The 21,085-nt window shown below is 44.0% G+C and overlaps 2 protein-coding genes across 16 annotated transcripts in view; one reads left to right on the top strand and one right to left on the bottom strand.

The window, feature by feature from the left end:
* Window positions 1-49: 49 nt before the first annotated feature.
* LOC134525077 (uncharacterized) lies at window positions 50-17,888 on the bottom strand. 7 transcript variants are annotated; one of them, XM_063355535.1, is made up of 9 exons: window positions 17,728-17,886; window positions 9,827-9,958; window positions 7,392-7,449; window positions 4,417-4,606; window positions 4,181-4,332; window positions 3,300-3,356; window positions 2,913-3,167; window positions 1,832-1,946; window positions 85-191 (listed from the first exon to the last, which is right to left on the bottom strand). In XM_063355535.1, the coding sequence occupies exons 4-9, from the start codon at window positions 4,424-4,426 to the stop codon at window positions 175-177; spliced, it is 606 nt and encodes a 201-aa protein (XP_063211605.1). In that variant the 5' UTR covers window positions 4,427-4,606; window positions 7,392-7,449; window positions 9,827-9,958; window positions 17,728-17,886; the 3' UTR covers window positions 85-174. The 7 variants fall into 7 exon arrangements, 1 of the variants encoding a protein (XP_063211605.1); XR_010073687.1 differs by lacking the exon at window positions 85-191 and having other exon boundaries at window positions 198-1,946; window positions 2,913-3,000; XR_010073684.1 differs by having other exon boundaries at window positions 50-141; window positions 1,688-3,356; window positions 17,728-17,888.
* The window catches only part of PRDM10 (PR/SET domain 10), a 46,298-nt gene continuing 42,240 nt past the window's right edge, over window positions 17,028-21,085 (top strand). For 4 of the 9 annotated variants that reach the window (XR_010073683.1, XM_063355534.1, XM_063355527.1 and 1 more), the window contains exon 1: window positions 17,029-17,266. The gene's annotated coding sequence lies outside the window, so the exon portion shown is untranslated. Of the gene's footprint in view, window positions 17,267-19,084; window positions 19,205-21,085 lie in introns of all 9 variants that reach the window. The other 5 variants (XM_063355531.1, XM_063355529.1, XM_063355532.1 and 2 more) reach the window with 3 other exon arrangements.

Here is a 21,085-nt window from a genome sequence, read left to right as displayed (position 1 = left end):
AGCCCTTCTTGCATCCCAATAAAAACCAACACAAGTTGTGCTTTTTCTCATTTTTTTTTTTTTTTATATCTTAAAATACAGCTATGGAAGAATAATCGTAAGCTGCGCCATCCTGCCACCAACACCGAGGACTCCCACTACCTGGAAGAGAAGATGACACCTCTTGTAAAGACATCAAAGTCCGCCGTAACCTGTAAATAAAGAAGGGGCTTTTATCCCTGTGATACATCCCCCCCTTCCCCAGTTCGGTGGGACACAGCCATGCTTCTGGTTCCTTTATCACTAATAAAAAGAAATATAAAAAAAAATCAAGCCCTTCAGGAACAAGCAGAGCGACCAAGCACAGCTGCTGATACAGTAGCCCTTCCACACTGGTGCGAAACATTTATTAGTCCCTTTTTGGTATTTTCTTTGGCTTTCACGAGAACGTATTTTAATCAATTCATGGACGACAAATGCCCACCTTGAAGTTGTAACCACTAAAGCTCCTGCTGGTTTCAGTGGCAAGAACATTTTTAGATGACACCTTTAAAAATGTGATACAAACCAATAAATTTTAGACTTCTGGGGTTTTTTTTAAAGCAATAACAATCAGTGAGCCCATTAGAATTAGGTCAGAAAACTAGTATCCTACAGATTCTATATATTCACTTTAATTTTTGTATGAAAACACATAAGGTGCTTAACAAGGGGTGGAAAAAAAAAAGTATCTTTGTACAGAATGTTGCATAGATATAAAACATTTCCATTCTCAGCTTCCATATTCTTTAGTGTTCTCTTACAAGCGCTATTTTCTGAAATGGTTGCAGGGAATATTGCTGAAACGTTGGAGATGGGGGTAAATCTGTACGATAGATCAATAAGCAGCCCAGTTTTAATTAAAACAGCTGACTGGTCCACTAGTCACTTATTATAGTCTCTTTTTTATAGTATTTGAAAACCCTTAAATCTCTTTTACTGCAGTCCTCTGGCATATATAATTTTCTTTTCAACTTGGCCAAATTCAGTTGGAAAATGGAGTTAACAAGTTCTTTTTGAAAAGGGATACATTTTAATGTAAATATTTTATTGTGTAATATCAATACATGAGTAAATAACAGGACATTCTGAGTTAAGCTTTTCCCTTTTCTTCATAAGGGAGGTATTTTTCTTTCTCCCCAGGCGAAAAAGTACAAGCTCTTTATGAATCTTTGGAGAGGGGCTTTCATTCGAGGTTGAATTTATATCGCATATGAAGTGCTATATAATTAATATACTTTTAATACTTAATATTTACATGGTGCTTGGTGAGTGTTAATTAATGTTCACAACGCCGCTGTGAGCTAACACATTTAGAGGATGTTCAAAAGACTGCAACAAAAAAAAAAAAAAACAAAACAAGGGCTTGTTAATTTGGGGGATGTGAAGACTTGATTTTTGGGGAAGTAACTGGCTGCAGGTCACCAAGTACCTCTTGAAATCAAGTCACAAATGTCAAAGTAGAGACATGCAAAATAGGAGGGTCCTCATGAGAGTCTGAATTTCCACAGCAACGTGGTGCCAGCGTCAGAGGACAAAGCAACAGCACAACCAGAACACACCTAGTCCTCTGCCCCAACTTATTCAGAAATAATAATTTATGGTAGGATATTGGCTGCTAAAAGAAAGCGGCATCCCTGTACACAGGCACGACACAGCAAACAGGTACCTGATTCACTTTAGAGTCTCTTTACTGAGACAGCCTTGATGACAACAGCGTTATCCTCGTTTTTCCGAAAGGCGATTTCCATCTGGTGACTTTTAGAGAAGCCTCACAGATAAGCAGGAGGTACGACCTCAGCTTCTTTCTCACCTCCAGTACCGCAGCCCGCTCCTAGTGCTACGCTGCACGCGCTGGCACGTGATAGCCGAAGTCCTGCCGCAACATTCCCCTTCAAAACCAAGACCATCAGCGCGTAGTTCACTACCTAAAAAGAACAAACGACAAATTAAAATCTGAAGATTTCCCTTCGTACAGAGACCAGTCCTCCCCAGTGGAGGGAAAAATGCCCTTTTCCCAGCACGCGTGTGCTAACGAAGCACTGAGAATCCCATCCTCACCTTCGGCTGCTACTGTTTATTCTGTAAGAGATGTTTCAAGTGAGCATCTCTGCCCATTACCACTCGCAAGGCCACAACTGTGTAAACGGAAAGCGCATATTTACGATTGCCAAAAAGTGCCCTGAAAGGCAATATTAAACTTGATAAAAAGGGTGACCGGCAGTCGGCGAGGCATTTGTCCGGTACCATTAAAGTCACTGGGAGCAGCAACTTTAGCAAACTGTTGTGCTGAGATCCTGCCACTACCTGGAGAATGCGTTCAGTGAGAGTCTCTGAATATTCTCACTATTCTCTAACACTCCACAAATTAAAGCATAAAATTGATCGAGCCCGTGAATGGTAGTGTCATGCAGCTCTTTTAATTAAAAAACTTGATTGAAGATTTAAATGGTGGATCACATCATTCGTACGAGCTCTACGTGACAGATACGCGCAAGTTAGAGGTTGCAGAGGTAGGGCTGAGTCAGCCTTGGATTCAGAAGGTAGAATACAAACTGAATTTAGAAAATGACTACAGCATCTGGTGGGCCTGAGTAAAGAGAACTCCTTATTCAGGCACCATTCAGCAATGTAAGAAATACTAAATGGTGCTTCTAGAAAAAAATATACCACCAAACTTGCATGAATGACGGACAGTGGACTGCCACAATCATCACGAGCCATACTGCGCTTAGGACAAGACTTCTATCTGTTAAATAGGCTGTATGAGGGGCATAATGCAATGGAAAACTTTTATTAGTCAACTAAAACTTGAGCCAACATCCAGCTATGTAAGTGCCTTTGGGAAATCATACTTCTCCAAACCCCGTAAATAACATCAGAAAGTTGCCAACCTGCTGTGGAATTGGACATCCATATTTGGCCGCAGAATTTGTTTGTGGAAGTCCACAGTGCCTGCGGTTTTGCAACTCAGCCTTCCATCTGTAACTCCGAAGGACAACGCGTTGCAGATGAGGTGTAGAAAGCCCAGCGGCAATGAGATGAAGGAAACCGCAGAAGAAACTGGGCTTAAGATGTAAGGTATACACAGAGGATGAAGATCTTTCATAGAAAGAAGGTAACAGGAAAGATGCAGAGACCTTCAAGGTCTTGAAAGACAATGCAAGGCAGACAGGAGTTGAAAAAAAGGAAAGGTCATTTCTATGGGAATAGAATGGAGTTTAGATAAGTGAAAGGACGGAGAATAAGTAAGAACAGATGCATTGCAAGTGGAATCGTACCTTAAGAACAGGGAGAAGTGGAGTAATTGCAGGCGTGAGGAAAACCAGCACAGGCATCTGTGAAAAGGAAGCGGCGCAGTAAATAGTGGTGGACAAGAAGCCTTTCTGTTTCTACTCAAAGACATCCTTAAAAGGGCTTGGCAGGGAAGAGAGGAAAAGAGAAAAAGTCCATTTTCCAGCTGCTCTGTTCTGTGCCCGAAACAGGGCCATTAATCTGGCTTTCATGCAGGTGTTCTGAGATTTTTCGGCAGGGAAGGGATTTAAACGGCAGTTTGTTCTATGTTCATCTCAAACAGCACGATCCTTGCCTACACCATGTAACAGATCGTTACGGTAACAATCCTAATCTTAATACACCATCTCCCATAACTGTAAACTTCAAAACAACCCCTTCTTTTAGGTTTGGAGATGTTACTGCTTTGCTGAAGCACATCAGCACAGAAAAGGTGGCAATGGATCGGAAAATGAAAAATACATCAATCAAGGATGCTTGAGGCTAGCACAGCAAGAGCGTGGCTGCTAAAGGGAGCCGCTGCTCCTTCAGTACTCTGCAGATGAATCTTAGCATATGGAAAACGTGCTCAGTCTATGATCTCTCATCTTCTAGATGGAGGGCAAGACCAATCATCACGGTGAATTTAACTGGACAATTTGTTTGTCTGAAGAGGAAGACTGCCCAAGACAAAAGGAGTGTCTGAAAGACACCAGCAATCCTTTTTGGAATAGATTAGCACATCTGTAGGATTCACTATCCAGGAAAGGAAATTACCTCTGATACATAATTCAACCAAGCAATGAGCCCACACTCAGATTTCGGATCCCACATGCAAGAATAGAAGAGAGCCTAACCATCTTTTTAGCAAAACATCACAGTGTACAACCTGGGTAGTTATGCTGCTCGTTTTCTCTCTCCCGATGGATGCGAGGCTTTGGGCACTGGCAGGATCTCCAGGCAGAATGACGCCTGATACTTCTTCAAAGAGCTCTAGCAAACACTTCACCTGACACGGGGAACTCAAAAGGTCTAGAGGTCCTACAAATAAAGGCATAGTCAAGACACTGGGGGGACGAGAGGAAGGAGAGGCGGCACGGCAGAAAACATTCAGTAAACTCTCACCGTCTTGCATCCTAATATCTTCCTACAACGGGCTGAAGGCGTCTTGCCATCTTTATCTCTTCTAGGTCACCTGTGCAGACAGACGTGTCCTTTAGTCTTTGAAGATGGCAGGATCAGTTGTTCAAAGACCAAGGCAACCGAACCATTCCAAATTAAATGTGCAGTTTGTGGTAGAGAAGCCGTATGAGAGCTTAAAGAGAAAAAAAAACCACAATTAAACAAAAAATCCACCAAGAACTGAGCATATTTTTTACAAATATAGGCTCATTATGATGCTAAGACTTCTCTTGTTGTCCTTGGACAACGTTTCTTTCCTCTCCTCTCGTCTGCTCGCCCGTCTCACTCAGACAGTCTCATTTCGGCAGTGTGAAAGGTTGTTCATTTTATAGAGGTCTTTCATGAAAGATGAAAATTCAAATATGTTATAATTAGCTGCAGTTCCACATAAGTCAGTATTATTGCAGCTTTCATATTAGATCTGAATTTGTCCCACAAATGTGTGCGTCAAATATTACAGCGGAATGATTTATGATATCACACATAATGGAAGGATTAAGCATTGATGCAGGAGAGGTGCTCAAGAGGAACAATTTTAACTTCTTTCCACTCGTAATTTATTTTTGTCCTGTACTGTAAAAGAAACCTGAAATTGAAAATCAAAATGGCTTGTGTTACTGGTGAGCAAAAGAAGAGATCTGACTCATGACTGAATTCTTCATTCAGTATTCATTGGTGGATTAAAAGCCAAATCATCTTAATAAATGGCAACGGCAATGAACAACATCGAATATAAAAACCTCAGGACTTGTCCTGCTGAATAAACGTAGAATCATTTCCAGCATCTTTGAAGATAAGTGCAATTCAACACCAAAAAATCTACCCCTCCCTCCACCATCAGGTCTGATTCAGTGCCTGTTACATCAGGCACCGTGAGATAACCTGTGCCAACAAGCTCTTCTATGGCACGCTGAAGTCGCCTTTTATTCCCCCCCATCACTTGTTTGTGCAGTTACTCAGTTTGCAAGCAACGGGGCGTGTTAGGAAGTACCTTATGACACAGGAACAGACAATAAGGAATTTTAAAATGTCTAGGAGACGCGTCATGTCTGACACTGCAAAACTGTATTACTGGGAACTGTTGTTTTCCATCAGCCAGGTGATATTTTTAAGTACTTATTTTTCGGGTGCACTTAAAAGCGAAATAACTCCACCAAAACCTCCCCCCTTTAATTTGCTATCAGCTGCAGTTCCATTCTATTTAAACAAACGTTAAGGTACATTTCCTGTTACAGTCATCATCAGAAGCCTCGTGGCTCCCAAGCAGGCAGTCATTCCTCTTATGTCAACACCGGAATATTTATTTTAGTTTCTTGAAACGCGCACCCTGCAAAGGAGTTGTGCACCAGACCACGCTTTGGGAAGGAGCCGAAGGTGCTTGTGCTGATGAGCAGCCTAGTCATCAACGGAGAGTTAGGGGGCAGAAAAATCAGTGGGATTTGGGAATTCCCAGGCACAGGAATTCACATTGGCAGACCTGGCTCTACAACTTTTAATGTAAATGCCCCAAATACAGACTGCTCTCTAGTACTATTTATTTATAAACTCATTTAAGAGAGTGGCTTCGTATTCTGCACTGGGTTGTGGTTTGTTTTTTTTTTTTTTTTTAATAACCTTTGAAACGTACAGTTCTTTGAAGGGCCACAAGCAAATGAGAAGTAGCAGTGCTTTCCCAGCTTCCAAACTCCTAAGGCGGCAAGAAGTTAGAATATAGGTTCTCTTGGCAATAAGAAATGAAGAAATACATGTATTTGAAGTCTGTTTCAGTTGAATAAAGGCATACAGCAAGTCACAGCTGAAGGGAACTGGGACATCTCAGCAGAAGATAAGTCCCAATGTCTCCAAGGGAAGGAGTGGACCGCCTACAACTTCCACCCGCAAACCCATGGCCCGAGGGGGACAACGGCCCCCTCCATTCCTCTCCTGAACCACATTTTCTCAGACGATGAGTCAGACCCTGAGAGATCTTTGTTTCAACAAAACCCATGTCGCTTCTCCTGTAACTTTCCAATTCTCTTTTCCCATATCTTGCAAAGCGCTGAATTAAATATTGCTCTTTTATTTTTTTTTTTTTTACTATGATTTCCCCTTGCGCACGGGAAGAGAGCAGCCTGTGCTCTAGCATCCCAGTTTGCCAGAGGTCGAAGGTCCTTATTTCTCCTCTAACACTAAAGGCATTTTGCACCACGATAATGGAAATGCCGGTTCGCAGGAGCTTCACACCGACACCACCGTATTCTGCATTTTATGAAGAAAATTACAAGGCTTTTTCCAAGTCTAGGTTTTCCTGCCTTGTCTCGCTCATTTGGTTGACTCCCGAAGGTCTCCACCGAGATGTAGCTCATTGGCTAAGTTATATAAAAGGAGTCTTAAGTAGAGCACTCTATTGAGGTTTGAGTTTTCCCTTTAAAATGCAAATGGCTGGTAGTTAATTCCCTTTTGGGATTTAAGAGCTGAATTTAAAATGGGAAATGATGATACAAAAATATACTTCAGAAAGCATTGCAGTATGAGTAATGAAACATTCGCCACATGAATACAGATTCTTCTGGTCAGCCAGACATCTTCATTTATCTGCATTTTAACAGTTTCACTCAAAACTGCTTTTGGCTAAATTTTTCCTCAACATATTACCTGGTGCAGTCTCAGTGGACTACAATGAGGGCAAAATTTGACCACGTATTCTATTTTTTAAAATCTCATATATCAGCACGTTTAAATATATCAATATTCTATCAGGCATTATAAATGTCTCCCTCTTTTCTGTCAGAAAAGTCTAACGAGACCTTTTCTATACTTCCTGAAAATACAGCTGGATGACAGACCTGTCTGCCCGCTCCTTTGTTGACTGGAATGGCTAAAGTGCGATCCAAAAAAGCGTCTGCTTAGCAAAGATTTGAAACCAAATATTTACTTACCCATTTCAAAAGGAATGTCTTCCATTTCACTTTCTTTTTCATAATTACCAGTTTACTTCTGAAGGGGGGAAAAATAAGCATGTATAATTATGTCTTTAGCTCAGTTTATGCTTAAACACATACATATACACGCGCGCACACAGACACACCCCAACAACCTTACACGGACCCGGGGGTTGCAGGTACTTTTGCCTGCGTTTAAAATTCAGAGCGCTCCACTCCTTGCGCGATCAGGCCGTAACTAACTCAACTGGATCCCTTGTATTTGTCCTGTCTTCTGGAAAATATACCTTTACGTAACCCTTCAAAGGGATTCACTGCGATGCGCATGGACACCGGCACAAACACACACACCAGTTTTAGTAAACATTATACCGGCAAAGGATGGAGCTGTGTCATCATGACACGAAACCCACAGATCACATGTCTCAAATGGAACTGCAGACTTCCTAAGTTTAGAAGGGCCTACCCCTGTGGTCTAGTTGAAGAACTAGAATTTATTTGTATTTGGATACGCTTGCTTTAGCTCGTGGGCCGATGCAGTGGTATGAAACAGGAGAGGACCCCAGCCCAGGTTCCAGCCCAGCGCAAGGGTGGGTCCCTCGGCAGGGTCAGCAAATAAATACCTACACCATCTCAAAACCTGAAAAACAATGAATTACACGAGTCTTATTTCAAGTTTTTCCTCTGTCTATACAAGAAGAGACAGAATATATCAAATATTTGAACTTTTCCTTTTTGCCCTTCTTTTGTTTCCGTGTTTTTCTGCGAATCGCGTACTGTCCAAGTTCTCCGGGCTCTGTTCTCTCTTTTTTGTTACAGACTGACTTCAATCAAACCCTAGATCTAAAAGTCCCCAAACAACCAACAAAGAACGTATTTCAGTACGTTAAATTTGAGAAGTCACAACAAGGGCTGTGGTATAATACTGTGATATCACTCACAAAAGACTATTACTTCATTGTGAATGAAAACAGCATCTGGCACGGGCAGGAAATAATTTACCAAAAAAGCATCTAAGAAGCACTGCAGTGAAAAATAAGAATCAAATGAGTTTATGGCTGTGTAAGTTGTTATCTTCGTTAAAGGTTCCTGCAATGTAAAAACATTTCTTTTAAGTAAGGGAAGGAAAAAGTCTTTATTCCGCCTTCGACTCAAATGCTTGCCAGTAGCTTTTCAACAATTGCGTGATTCACTATTGAGTATTTCATCGTGAAAGAAGCCTGCGTTCTGTACGGTAGAGGGCTCTTTCATTCATTTAGATTTTGTATTTATGTTATCAACCAACTTGTCAGCTGTTAAAGAAAACCTGGTGAAAGACGACGACAGGAGATAAACCCCCAGCAGGTGCTACAGGAACACTGAATTGCCTTTTAGTCTTCATTACACCTTTAATGTGTTTTTGCTGTGTTGCAATTGCTCTAGCTACGTGAAATAGTACTTTCTAAAATATTTTTTCTACATTTTCTGCATCCACTATAAGAGAAAGCGAATGGGTCAAAATAAAACTATGTAAGGGCAAAACTTGGGAAGGAAAAAAATTAAAAAGGGCGTCACCAGATTTCCTAGAAGTTCTGCAGGGAATTAGTGATGCGAGGGCAGAGAAAGGGAGCCAGGCTCTGGAATTCATTATAAAGATTAACAGAGAAAGAGACATTTCACTACAACTTTTTGCATCAGGGGAGGACTGCAAGGATGTGAAGTGGCTCATTCAACTTCTTAGGGTATTCTTGGGTGAAACAACTCACCAAGGAGATGAATTCAGCCTTATCAGACTGATCTGGGAAGTATAAAATGACCTAGTCATCTTAGGTGTATTCCTTTCTGCCTTCCTAAACATCTCAGCAACTGAAAGAATAACTTCCCAGACAATCTTACCATGGTGGCAAAAAAGACATTTCAGTGTGAAAATTGGCTACTGATTGGATGGGCCTGCAGCTGGCAAGTCTCTGGATCAAAAGGACTCCAAATTTGCTTTAAGAAATGCCCTTGCTATTACTGTGGCCCTCTACTATTCAGCCAAATTCACTAAGAAGCAAGTTTTCAATTTTGAAAATCAGGGGTCAAATTCTGGGATCCTTTGATAAAACGTACAACTATAAAGACGGCCTTCCCAAGCAAATGGGTTATAGAGCACTGGGAAATATCAATTCTACTCTGACAGCAAAACTCTCGTTAACAAATCTCCAGAAGAGTCCCTGCAAAATTAAGGCAGAGCAAACCTAACATGACGCAGGACACACGAGCCCTCTCAGCTAGAACTGCAGCAAATATGTTGGTGTGAACTGCAGCCTCATGCTCAGGCGAGCAAATCCTGAATTTTTCCACTGTGTGCAGGCTGAGGTTACGAGAGTTCAAAGCAACAGTTGAACAATTCCATAATAACAGAGAAATGGAATGCGTTGTCATAACTGTGTTTGAAAGAATGCTCTCACCTTGCTGCGTAAATCCGCTGCTTTGAAGAAAACGCCTCTGTTTCAGGTCGAGCTGGCCAGGTGCCTGGGCACACCTGGAAGACATAACATGTGGGTGCACCTGAATAACATCACATGAGCTCGGAGTATTTCCTGCAAGGAAAAAAAAAAAAAGATTGGGTCAAAATAATTGGATTATGTTCTGTTCGCTAGTTTTTTGGGGAAGCAGATTGACATCTTACTTCTTTGCAGCCTACAGTATCTGCATCCCTCCTCCGGTGTCATTTGTCTGCTGCTCTGGGTAACAAATTTTCATGTTTTTCCAGTCTGGCTGGCAACAGCACTTTCCCATTTGTAGCCACCTGCACCAGGGCAGTGACTCAATCTTAATGGCTGTCTCAGGCAGGGTTTTTTTTTGTGCGTGTACGGCTGGACTTGATGATCTCAAAGGTCCTTTCCGACCATGAAGATTCTATGATTCTATTTTCTTTCGGTCAGCTTTAGAGATAAGGCAGCATTGAACTCCCAGACAAACCTTGGCTCTCGCTATATATTTCCTCCATTTGATACCCGCTGTTCTCTTAAGACACTTGTTTCCAAAGGCATTCCAGTGTTCATCTACAGCATGGGTAGAATATACTTACCTTCCAAACCCAGTTTAGTTTCAAAACATCCCCTCCTTTAAACTAATCAGTCACTAAAGTAAACACTTCTCTGCTGAGACAACCATCCTCTTGAAGGACACATCCATCTGCAAAGAACTGCTCTGCAAAAAATATTTTGAACGCAATCCAAAGCGACATCTAAATCAATAGAGCCCCCCACTGCTGCAGGGGCAGGTGCTCAGCCCCAGCCTCCCCCACCAAAGGTGTTGACAGTGATACAGCGCTGCTGATGCTGCAAAGGTTGTTTTTCTCCCACTTAAACCACCAAATCCCAGACCCCCCGTGAGAAAATTTCAGGGGTGGTTTTTCTTTTCAAAGGGCTAACTTGGTAATTGTTGTGACAAAAGAAAAACTTGAAAATAGGGTAAGGAAAGACTCATACCTCAGAAAAAAAAAAAGAGCATGCAACCACCTCCAAAATCATAAACTGTTTTTTTGAACCAGATTTATAAGATTTTAATAAATATAGTAATGGTGCAAGCCTTACATTTACAACAAACTAAAATAAAACTTCAGAAAAAAATGCAAACACCCAACTTTGCTGAAAATCAGTACTAGTACAAGGCCAAAGCTCTCCCTGCAGCACCCAGACAACAACACAGCATCCTGCTAGGGCCCAGAGGCCTCTAATAAATCTTACCGACCCTGAGCAGCTTCACCTGGGGCTTCCACCCACAGCACCAGGAGCTCTATTTAAGCTGAGCCCAGGGACCTCCTTCCGTGCTTGAGTGATCCTAGAAGGGGGTTGGGCTTCAGTCTAGGGACAGTTATACCTGGGTATAGATATCTAGCTTTGCTTCTCAGCTTGTTCTTGAAGTGGTCTCATTGCTATGGACTTGGTAAGTGGCTCCTAGACTTTGTCTAATCCTAATTGTCCTTACCAGGTTACATCATGACCTGTGGATTTAATTCCTGGACCTCAGATCTGTCTCCTTCTCTTGAATTTGCTTGATTACATGGATGCTGAAATGACTGTGAGGGCCATCTCTAGGTAAGCCTTGCCCATCTTCTTCAGGTGTTGAAGGGTGAGACTGTAGATAACAAGTCCTCTCACAAACTTGGGCATCCAGGTTCTTGAATAAAAGCTAGAGGCTTCCCCAGGGGAGCTTTTTTACCTTTAGAAATCAACAAAGGCTTCTAAAGGTGCCTTGGAAAATGTATCACATGAGATGAAAGCTGCTTCTTTAAAAGTCCTGTTGCCCCACTCCAGCAGAGGGGCTGGTAAGGCGGATGGGGAATGAGGAATGTGTTATACCAGAGAAGATGAAAGAAATGTGGCTTGCTTAGTCTAAAAAAATAAACTTCAGGAGAGGCTGTGACTGCTGTCTATAAATACACTAGGAGAGTAAACACTAGGGGAAGAAAAAAGCTCCCTATTTAAACTGCATAAAAATGTTGGCACAAGAACAAATAAGTAGAAAAAGGCCTTGGAAAAAAACTTGTTTTCAGTGATGTTTTTAGTCTCTTGTTCAAGGTTGCAAGCACAAAACTCTCGGTTTCTTCTACAAGAAAGCCTGCTCAGGTTATACATGCTGTGGTGTCTGCGATGGAGAGGACTCTATGGCTTGGAAACCCCCCTGCCAACTCCTACATCCATGAGAAGGTCAGATTTCTAGACTTCTAAATTCTAGGGAAGGATGAAGACTGACTGACAGAAAAAAATCTTTATACACATTGAAAAATAATACTGAGTCTTCTCACCTAGGGGGTTTACTCTTTGCTATTTTATGAAATGCCCAGAAAAACAAGAGTGTATGGTTGGTACATATATTAGACCATAAAGTATGGTTGTTTTTTTAAAGGGTGGCTGTTGTCTAAACATCTACCATAAGTTATCACTGTTTTTTTCCATGTTGTCTCTCTTTTTTTATCTACTAAGTGTACCCGGAGCAGGAGGAGTATCTCTCAAGAGCCCTTTCTTCCCAACAGAGGCTGGGTAAGACTGACTCTATTATATCACCACTGCTTTTCTGAAAACAACTATCAAAAAGATGTGTATTAACAAGTCCTTTCCCAGAGCTGGAGACAGGGAAACTTTCTAGAAAACTTAAAAGTCCTTCAAATCCATATGATGATTTTTTTAAAGGTTTCATTATAATGCCTAGATACAAGACTCATTTTAATAGAGAATATTCAACCTTTATTCAACTTTGTAGCAAACAGAGAAATACCAAAAAGCATTGTTAATAGTTTTCTGAGTCATCCCAGCTTGCTTAATGGAGAGGAAACCTAAATAGCTTCTGTGTTTACTTTGCAGCTGATGCATGAATTATTTCCTACTAATGACAATGCTTCTATGTAACCAGCAGTGGATAGTGGTGACACCTGAATGTGAGTGAAAAATCAATGTACTTGTGTACTTCCACTTAATTATTGTAAGGCTATTCACGGCTGAACACCTTTCCCAGAGAAGAAATGCATGTACTAAATAAACAGTAATCCCAGATGAAGAAGTAGTTGACCTGGATTTGGAGCTGAACTACATCTGTCCCGCACAGAAATGCTGGGAAATGCTCCAATAATTAAGTCTTGCAATGCAAAGAACAACTCTGCTGCATTGGTGTTCCTGTACTTGCTGTAACCAGTAAATAGCTGGGGCATTTACTGGTACCATGACCACCTGGTTGCCGTGCTTATGGGCCAGGACTCCCCAGTAGCAGCTGTGCACAAGAATGAAAAATATGTTTCTCGCCCTGCAAAAGCCAGCAAACAGGCAGTTTACATCAAAACTTGTGAAACACTAAGCTCTTTCGGTTGATTTCTATCCACCCCTAAACCCAAAGATCTCAAGACACCATCAGACGCAGCAGCCTTAAATATTGTTCTAATGGAGCTGGGGATATCGGTGTGGGAGCGCTGAAGTATTTTCCTTCCAGGCGTTTTTGCAGCCAGAACTCGCTTTTCCCATCCCTATCCCACAGCATGGCTTTGCAAAGGGGTTTTCACAATGGACTGAAAAGCTCCTTTTTCCCAAGATTTGATGTACCTTTTTACCAAATGCACAATAAAGATTATGGCGAGGGGGGAGGCTATGTGAACTGTTTAGTCTTATTACTGTGCCTGTTGCCTATATTTCTTATTAAATACTGGGGGATAAATGCCATTTGGGTGGGTACAGAGCAGGCAGAAGGGCAGCCGATAGTGAGTGTACGCGATGAAATGCTTTCTCTAATGGTATGTTTTTTTTATTTAGTTTTAAGTAAAACGTTGAGATGATTGGTAGATGTTATTAGAATATGCTAACCCCCAAACTTATTCTAGTCAAACCTTTCCTTGTATGCTAACCCCCAAACTTATTCTAGTCAAACCTTTCCTTGTAGTATAAGGGGATTAATTCAGCTTGTTTAAAAAAACAAAAAGTAGTTCAACTTTTTTGGGGGGGAGGAAATGACCCTGAGAACCGAAATAGGGTAACTTTATTGTATTTGTCTGTGTTTTACATGAGGCCACCTTAATTAAATTTAGTCTGGCTTGCTCTAAACCAGTAAACTCGTATCACTACCTCCACTATGTTTTGTATTCTCTGTGCAGGATGTAAAGTAATTACACTTCAGTTGCATTATTATTTAGCAGGCTTTAACTGAAACAGGGAGAGAGCTGAAGTTTTTCCATCTTCTAGATTGGTGTTTTAAATCAATGCCAGCCGCTGACTTGCACAAGGGAAGTTAGATGGGTACCACAATGCACAGCCCAATTCCGTGCACAGTTTAATTTAGAAATCTAGGCAGAAGTACCTATTTATTATGCACAGATGTAGTCAGGGAGGTCAACAGGGCCAGCGAGGCATCATCTGCTTCTATAACTCAAAAGGGTTTACAGCACTTGAGCATTTTTCTTGGTCATGTTTTAACCTACAACCTTCCCAAAATGGGATAACGTCAAGAAGAAAAAGCAAATAACCCCAACAGAACCAGCCACAAAGAGGTATAGACACAAGAAAGCTTTCTGAGAGGTCTGAAAGGTGATGGAGGGTTGATGAGCAGCTTTAGGGAGCTGTGGTTCAGGTGTGGAAGGCTTGTTTTTTAAGGCAAAGACTTGTGACAGTGGTTTTAGAGGTGAGGGGAATGGATGAAGAGGCTCAACTGGAAGAGGTCAGAGATATTCGCAAGTAAATTAAACGGGGTGGGGTTGCAGTAAGCTTTTCCATCTGGAACCTGAAATGGGGTAGAAAATGGCACTTGAAGGGAGGATGTTGGTATGTATGCTTCAATGGGGGAGACGATGCTGCATCCTGGAAAAATGAGCCTTGGAGTGGCCAGAGGGAAGAGAGAATCCAGGGAAGATGGGTCATGTGCAGCAGAGGAGTGCTGAAACAGCAATGTACAAGTGAGGTGATGCAGAGATGGAGATACAGAGCTGATGATCCAGGAGATGAAGGGGAAAAGGACGATTTGACAAAAGGTTGCAGCGCTGTTCCAGACCGTACAGGCAAAAGGGGAAGTTATTTTATGTAGCTCATTTGAACTATGACGATCAGAAATAAATAAATTAACCTATGGTGAAGGCTTCTCTCTCTCTGACAGCGTGAGGCTATGGGAAGAACAAAGCCTGTGCTGGAGCATCAGAAACAACACATTAAATGTGGGAAATACAATAGGCATTACATCAGATTACAGATACTGCAGATGCTGAATAGGAACAGCATCGTCTTCCTGCATCTGGCAGCTTGGGGCATCCACTGCACACTTGCACTGAACCCGCCTTTGCAAGCTAAGAGGCGGGAGCGGGGAAATAACCTGTGGAATAACTTCCAGAATGTGATCCCTGTACCAGTAAAGGGCAACCCCGAGGTCCCGCGCTGGTTTGTGCCCGATTGTAGAACTACGTGTCTGTATGAAAACATGGCACAATAGCGTGTTTGTGTTGCAGCCAGTAAGTCTCCAAAATGTTAGGGAGGCTCTTGGAAATCCCAAATAAAAATGCAACACTGAAAACACTTTGATTTTTTTAAAAGAAGTAATACATATAGTTGTTAAAGCTTATGGGAAATAAAGCAGTTTTGTTTGGTCTTATGTATTTACTGGTGCTATTTGTTAATTGCAATGTTTCAGCATGGTATAAATGAAATTGAAACTGTTTTTATAGGCTAGAGGAATAAATCGACTCCATAACTCTCGTAATTCAAATGAGAGAACTGCCCCGAGGAGTAAAAAAATATTGTGGAGGGGGGGAAAAAAACCAACCCTGAGCTTCTCCTAATTCTGCTCATTTCAGTTTTAAAATTCTTTCTTGTTTAAGGTTAAGTTACAAAACACAAGTTAGAACATTTGCATCTCTCTTTATCTTGACTGCTTATGGAAGAGACAGGTCCGTACAAGAGGGGATGATTTCAGTATACACCTGCGCCTCTTAATTTATAAGCCTTTAAAAAGACAGATCTAGAGGAGAAGTAGGCTTAATTGCACCGAGATCTGACCCTCTCGCTATTATCCCAGGGCAGAAAATGAGCAGAACCCATTTTTGTAAAAGCAGTGATTCATCTTTAACCAGAATTTACCCTTCCTCTGTTACTGGGTTTTGGGTCAATTGGCCACAATGGCCCATTGCAGGATCGGGTGCTGCCCACGCTTCAGTGGAACAGTGTTTATTATGTACACACAGCTCATGAAGCCATTTGGAATAAACTTAAAAGGTACTAAACACAGAGATCGGCTTATTTAAGAAATATCTACGGAACTACTAGATCAAATAGCTTTCTGAGCGTATGCTAATGTCAAATAAAGAATAAGAGAAGCAGTATTTTTTCCGTGCCACCATAATACAAACACCTCTTTAAGAAGAACAGCGACAAAGCTACAGCCATAAACCCACTGGAATGACCGATTAGTTAAATTTCTGAACAGTAGTAATTATTATCCGTCTCTGAGCTGACATTTAGAGCTCAGACACATATACCGTTAAAAAAAACCCAACAAATGCCAGCTCCAGTCGGATCCCTTTGGGCAGAAGCAGCCCTTTTTGGGGGCATTTCCTCATGGGCCGCTCCTCGAGAGATAGTAACAAGCTCTCGCTTCAGCTTTTAGTTTGCAAATATATGAGTAAAATTGCAGTGAAATGCTATTTTTGACGCAATTTCAGAGGATTATACTCTGAGGGGCTCGTGGCCGGGAACCCCCTAGGGCTTTTGGGCTATCGAGGGGAACGGGCCCGGCCCCCCCTCGCCCTGTAAAAGGAGGTCCCGGCCGCCCCCCGCCCCGATAAATCACTGCCCGTCACTCGGAGTCCGCCCCCCGGCTCCTCCCCGCCGGCAGGGGGCGCCCTGCCCCGCCCGCTTCCCCCGCCCTCCCAGCAGGGGGCGCTACTCGCGGTGTCCCCCCCCCGCTCCCTCCCTCCTCCCCCAGCAGGGGGGCGGAGCGCCGCGATAAGAGGCGCGCTCTGATTGGCCGCAAGGCCCCCGGCGGAGCGGAGCGCGGATGAGAGCGGCGCTCCGATTGGCCTCGGGCATCAAGGGGTGGGGGGGAGTAAAGGCCCGGGCAGGGGTCCCCCCCCCTCTCCCCTCCCCGTCGAATCGGGCCCCCCTACCCCCTGCTCCCCTGCCCCCTGACCTGGCCGCCTGCGAGCCTTTTCTCGAAGAATTTTGTGCCCCATCTTTGCAGGGGCGGAGGCGGTTCAGCCAATCAGCGTGCGGCGCGGCGGCCTGTTGCCAGGCAGATTATGGTAATGAGGCCCGGGCTGCCGCCCGCCCCCTCCCGCTCTGCAGCTACCATTGTGAGGTGAGGACAGGTGGGGGGGTTTGGGGCCGCAGCGGGGCCGGCGGCGGCGGCCGGGACGCGGCACCCGCACGGGACCCCCTCAGGTAACGCGATGGGACGGTCCGGGAGGGAAGCCCGATCCCGGGGCGCCGCGGGGACCCGCCGGGGGTTTTTGGAGATGTTGTTTTAGTCGCACCCAAGATGGCGCCCGGAGCTGGCGGCTCCTTTAGCGCTGGGGACGGGATAAACCGTTCGCTCGCGCGAGTGGGGGGGGGGTCATTCCCCTTCCTCCCCCCCCCGCGGGAGAGGTACAGTCCGCCCCCCCCTCCCCTCCCCGCCTCAGCCGGGATCCCCCACCCGCCCCGGACAGAGGGAGATGGGGCTGCCCCCACCCCGGTTTCCCCCCCTCCCTGGATGGTACAGTCCGGACCCGGGCACCTCAGCGGCGGGGGGGGTGGGTGTGGGAGCCATCTTGTCGTCCCCCCCCAGCACTGTGGACGCCTCACCCCCCTATCCCCCCCCCCCCATTACTTTGGGCCGCTCGTGGTTAGGCCGGCTCCCCTACCTTCGGCTTGCTGGGCCGGCCCCTCTCCGCGGCCCCTCGCCGCCAGCCCCCGTCCCCCCCCGCCCAGGGCCGCAGTGGTTGGGGCTGACTGACCGTTGGGCGCCCTCACGGGGAGTGGGGGCTGGCGGCGCCTCGCGCTTTCTCGGGGCGGGGGGGGTGCCTCACACTGGGGAGCGGTGGCGGGACACCTGCGCCTCCTGATTGGCCGCGTGCCTCGCGCCCCTGGCTCCCATTGGCTTAGTTAGGGGAGGGGGCGTCGCAACCCCCTCAGGGGATTGGCTGCCGTTGATGGCGGCGGTGGGGCGCCGAGGGTATATAAGGGGGAGCGGGTGAGGAGGAGACCTGCAGTCCGGCCTCAGGGTAGCTGAGGGCGGTGAGGGGGCGGCTGGTCCTTGGCAGTCCTTTGGGCACCGTTCTCGGCTCCAGTAGGGCTGGGTGGCCCTGGGGCTTGGTGTGGAGGGGTGGCAGCCCTTTCCCCAACACCATGAGGTGCCAGCTTGGGGATTGTGTGGCCATCCAAGGGCAGAGCAGGACCAGGCTGGTGGGTTTGGGCCTGCTGCTGGCTCCCAACCATGTGAGGTGCTTCCATCCATCGAGGGGCTGGAGGCAAGGCCTACCTGGGAGCAGAAGCAGCTTCTGCAAGTGGAAGCTGTGGTCTTGGCTGCTGCTCTGCTAATGTTGGTCTTTGTGCCAGTGGTGGTGGTTGCCTGTGCCAAATATGCCTGTTCCTGTGGTCTGAGACACAGTTATAGCATGTCGCTGTATGATCTTGCGGACCTCTTGCTACCTAGGTTTTGGCGTTGAGTTGCCATATTCCCTCTCCTGTGCCATGGTTGCATTACAGAATTTAATGCGAGCTTGCTAAATTGTTAGGTTGGAGTGGAAAAATGAGGTGCTGGTGCTCTGTCTTTCAGACCTCCTCGCTCTAAAGGGACCTCACCCTTTATAGGGTTAAATTTCCTTGTGTGAGACACTTCAAGCTATGCAAGGTCACCTCTTAACCCTCAACTGCTCATCTAAGACCCTCTGAAGGGATCCTGAAGGGGGCTGTAGATCAGAGTTAAATACTTGGTTTAGGCTACTGAGCTTCATAGTCCTGAGAGTGAAATGAATGGTCAGTATTTGCAATGTGCTTTTTGGTATCTGTGCATCAACCTGCCTAGTGTATTACTGATTTATTCGTGGTTCGTATAGGCCTTTAAAGAATGGTCAAGCACAAAGCTGGGTGTCTGTAAGATTCATATCAATGTTTCTCTTTCAGAGTTTCAGTGGGAATAGAGATTATACAGAACTTTAGCTTTCTTCTGTTATTTTTTTAATAATTCAATTCTTTTTTCCTTTCTGTTGGTTAAATTAGAAGATGAAATGCCAACAAATCGTCAATTGATTTTACAAGAGGGTTCTTTGCGTCTTTTGTGGAAAGAAAATAACTGACAGTCTCAAGCCTTCTAATGCCTTCGTTTCCAGGGAAAAAAATGTAAGAGGGCTTATTTCTCTACTCCGTCCTTAAATGGAGAACTTATCTCCCAAATTGTGATGCTTCTTGGCACTTTGCGTGCTTCTCTTGTGTGTTAGGTGTTTAAAATGAAGACAGCATTATTACCTTGATTATAGGATGAGGTATCGATGTAATTGTTGTTATCTGATGGAATAATTGAGAACTTGTTTTTAGAGAGAAATGGGTATGTGTTTGTCACTTGCTCTCCTCTGGCACCCTTACTACTAACCTGCAAAGAAAATCCCTGGGTGAGCTCTCTTATGGTAATTTGCTCTGCAGCCAGCAGCTTCTTTGAGTGTGTTTCTGACCACCTGCAGCTGCTGTCAGCTGTGCGAACTGAATTTTAATTGGCTTATAAGTGTAGCTAATTACAGAGGCTGTTTTAGTATTGTGAATTTTGTTTTGACTTAAACATGAGATTGGGTCTATTTGCCGCTTTTATTTCATGCTACTAAAACATGCAGAAATAGAAGTTGTGTTGTAGCCCTTAACTGGTGTTATACATTAAGTCTCCACCTGTTCTAATGTACAAATAGCCTAATTTGTTCTCTGTGGCCTGTAGTACTTCAGAGGAGCAGCTATTCTGAAAGACGCAAGTTGTGGCGTTTTGTATGTGCAGAAGCAAGGTAGTTTTGTCTTTTGAATTTTAAGAGCTTGAAGTAGAAGGGTGATTTAATTCAGAGGAGGTTTTGATACAGACCCTTTATTTTCCTTTTTTGTCATGTTGTACTTTAAATACATGTTTTCTCTGTTGTTGTTTTTTTGGGGTTTTTTGTGTGGTTTTTTTGTTGTCGTTTTTTTTTTTCCTTTATCAGACTTCTCCCTCTATCATTTATAAACCAAATCAAATAAGTGGACAGGGTTACTGCCTCAAGCAGCTGGAGCCTGAGAATCATGGTGTGTGATAGTGAGAGATGATGATATCATAAGGACCTCAGAGTATGAAACATTTGGAAGAAGACGATGTGAAGAATGTGATCACACTTTCAGGAAGCTGAGGATGGGAGGAAGAAATTAGCTGCTGGAGTGGATAGGTAGATATTGAGCAAATGGGAAGAGAGGTGACTTAAAAACAGCATGTGCATATACAGAAGTGTAATTAACTTGTCTCTTTGCCCTCTCAGAGATGAAGGGCAGATGCTGTGAGAAACACTTCGTTATACAAGAATTAGGACTAAACGGAGATGTTCTTAGAGCGGGAACTGCATCTCTGAGTAGGTGTCTAGCCCAGCCTGTCGTAGTTCCCCAGGAGGATGTTAACCTCTCCTCTTGGGGCTCACTTGGGAGTGCTTGATGGTCTCCTGTATTTTGTGGTAAGAAGACGACTTTGAGCTACTTAACTGATACTTTGTGAGAGAATAGTTGCAACAGACTGTCCTCCTCTAACCTTTAGCGCTTGGGCAGTGTCCCTTTAGGAAAAGGACAGTGTGACACAGGTTGGACACAATAGAGGAGGACTAGCCTTGAAGATCTGAGAGAGCTCTTCCAGCTCATTGTTGCTTTTATGGATGTGCTGTGAGAATGTAGATAGATCGATTCATTATGCATAATTTGAGTAAAGAGTGAGTTTGTGTTTGGCTGAGCTCGTCTATTTATTATATGGCTAAATAAATTGAAGCCATTTTTCCTTTTCTGGAAATAAATAATCTTAGCTGCCCCAGCCCTATGTATGACTTCCACTTCTAACTCACGGGTAAAACATAAATATTGTGGTTATATATTACCTGATTATTAACATTCAGCCAAAATGCATCAGAGCCAGGGTTCCTTGAAACAATCTGTGCTTTTGATGGATGGGAATGCAGAGGAGGAGACGGCAGTGGTGACTCAGTCCTCAATGAGGTTAGAAACCTTCTTGCT

Source organism: Chroicocephalus ridibundus, chromosome 18 (genome assembly GCF_963924245.1).
Source record: "Chroicocephalus ridibundus chromosome 18, bChrRid1.1, whole genome shotgun sequence".
NCBI lineage: Eukaryota > Metazoa > Chordata > Aves > Charadriiformes > Laridae > Chroicocephalus > Chroicocephalus ridibundus.
The sequence above is the reverse complement of the archived record's forward strand: the minus strand, read 5'-3'. Positions and strand labels throughout refer to the sequence as shown.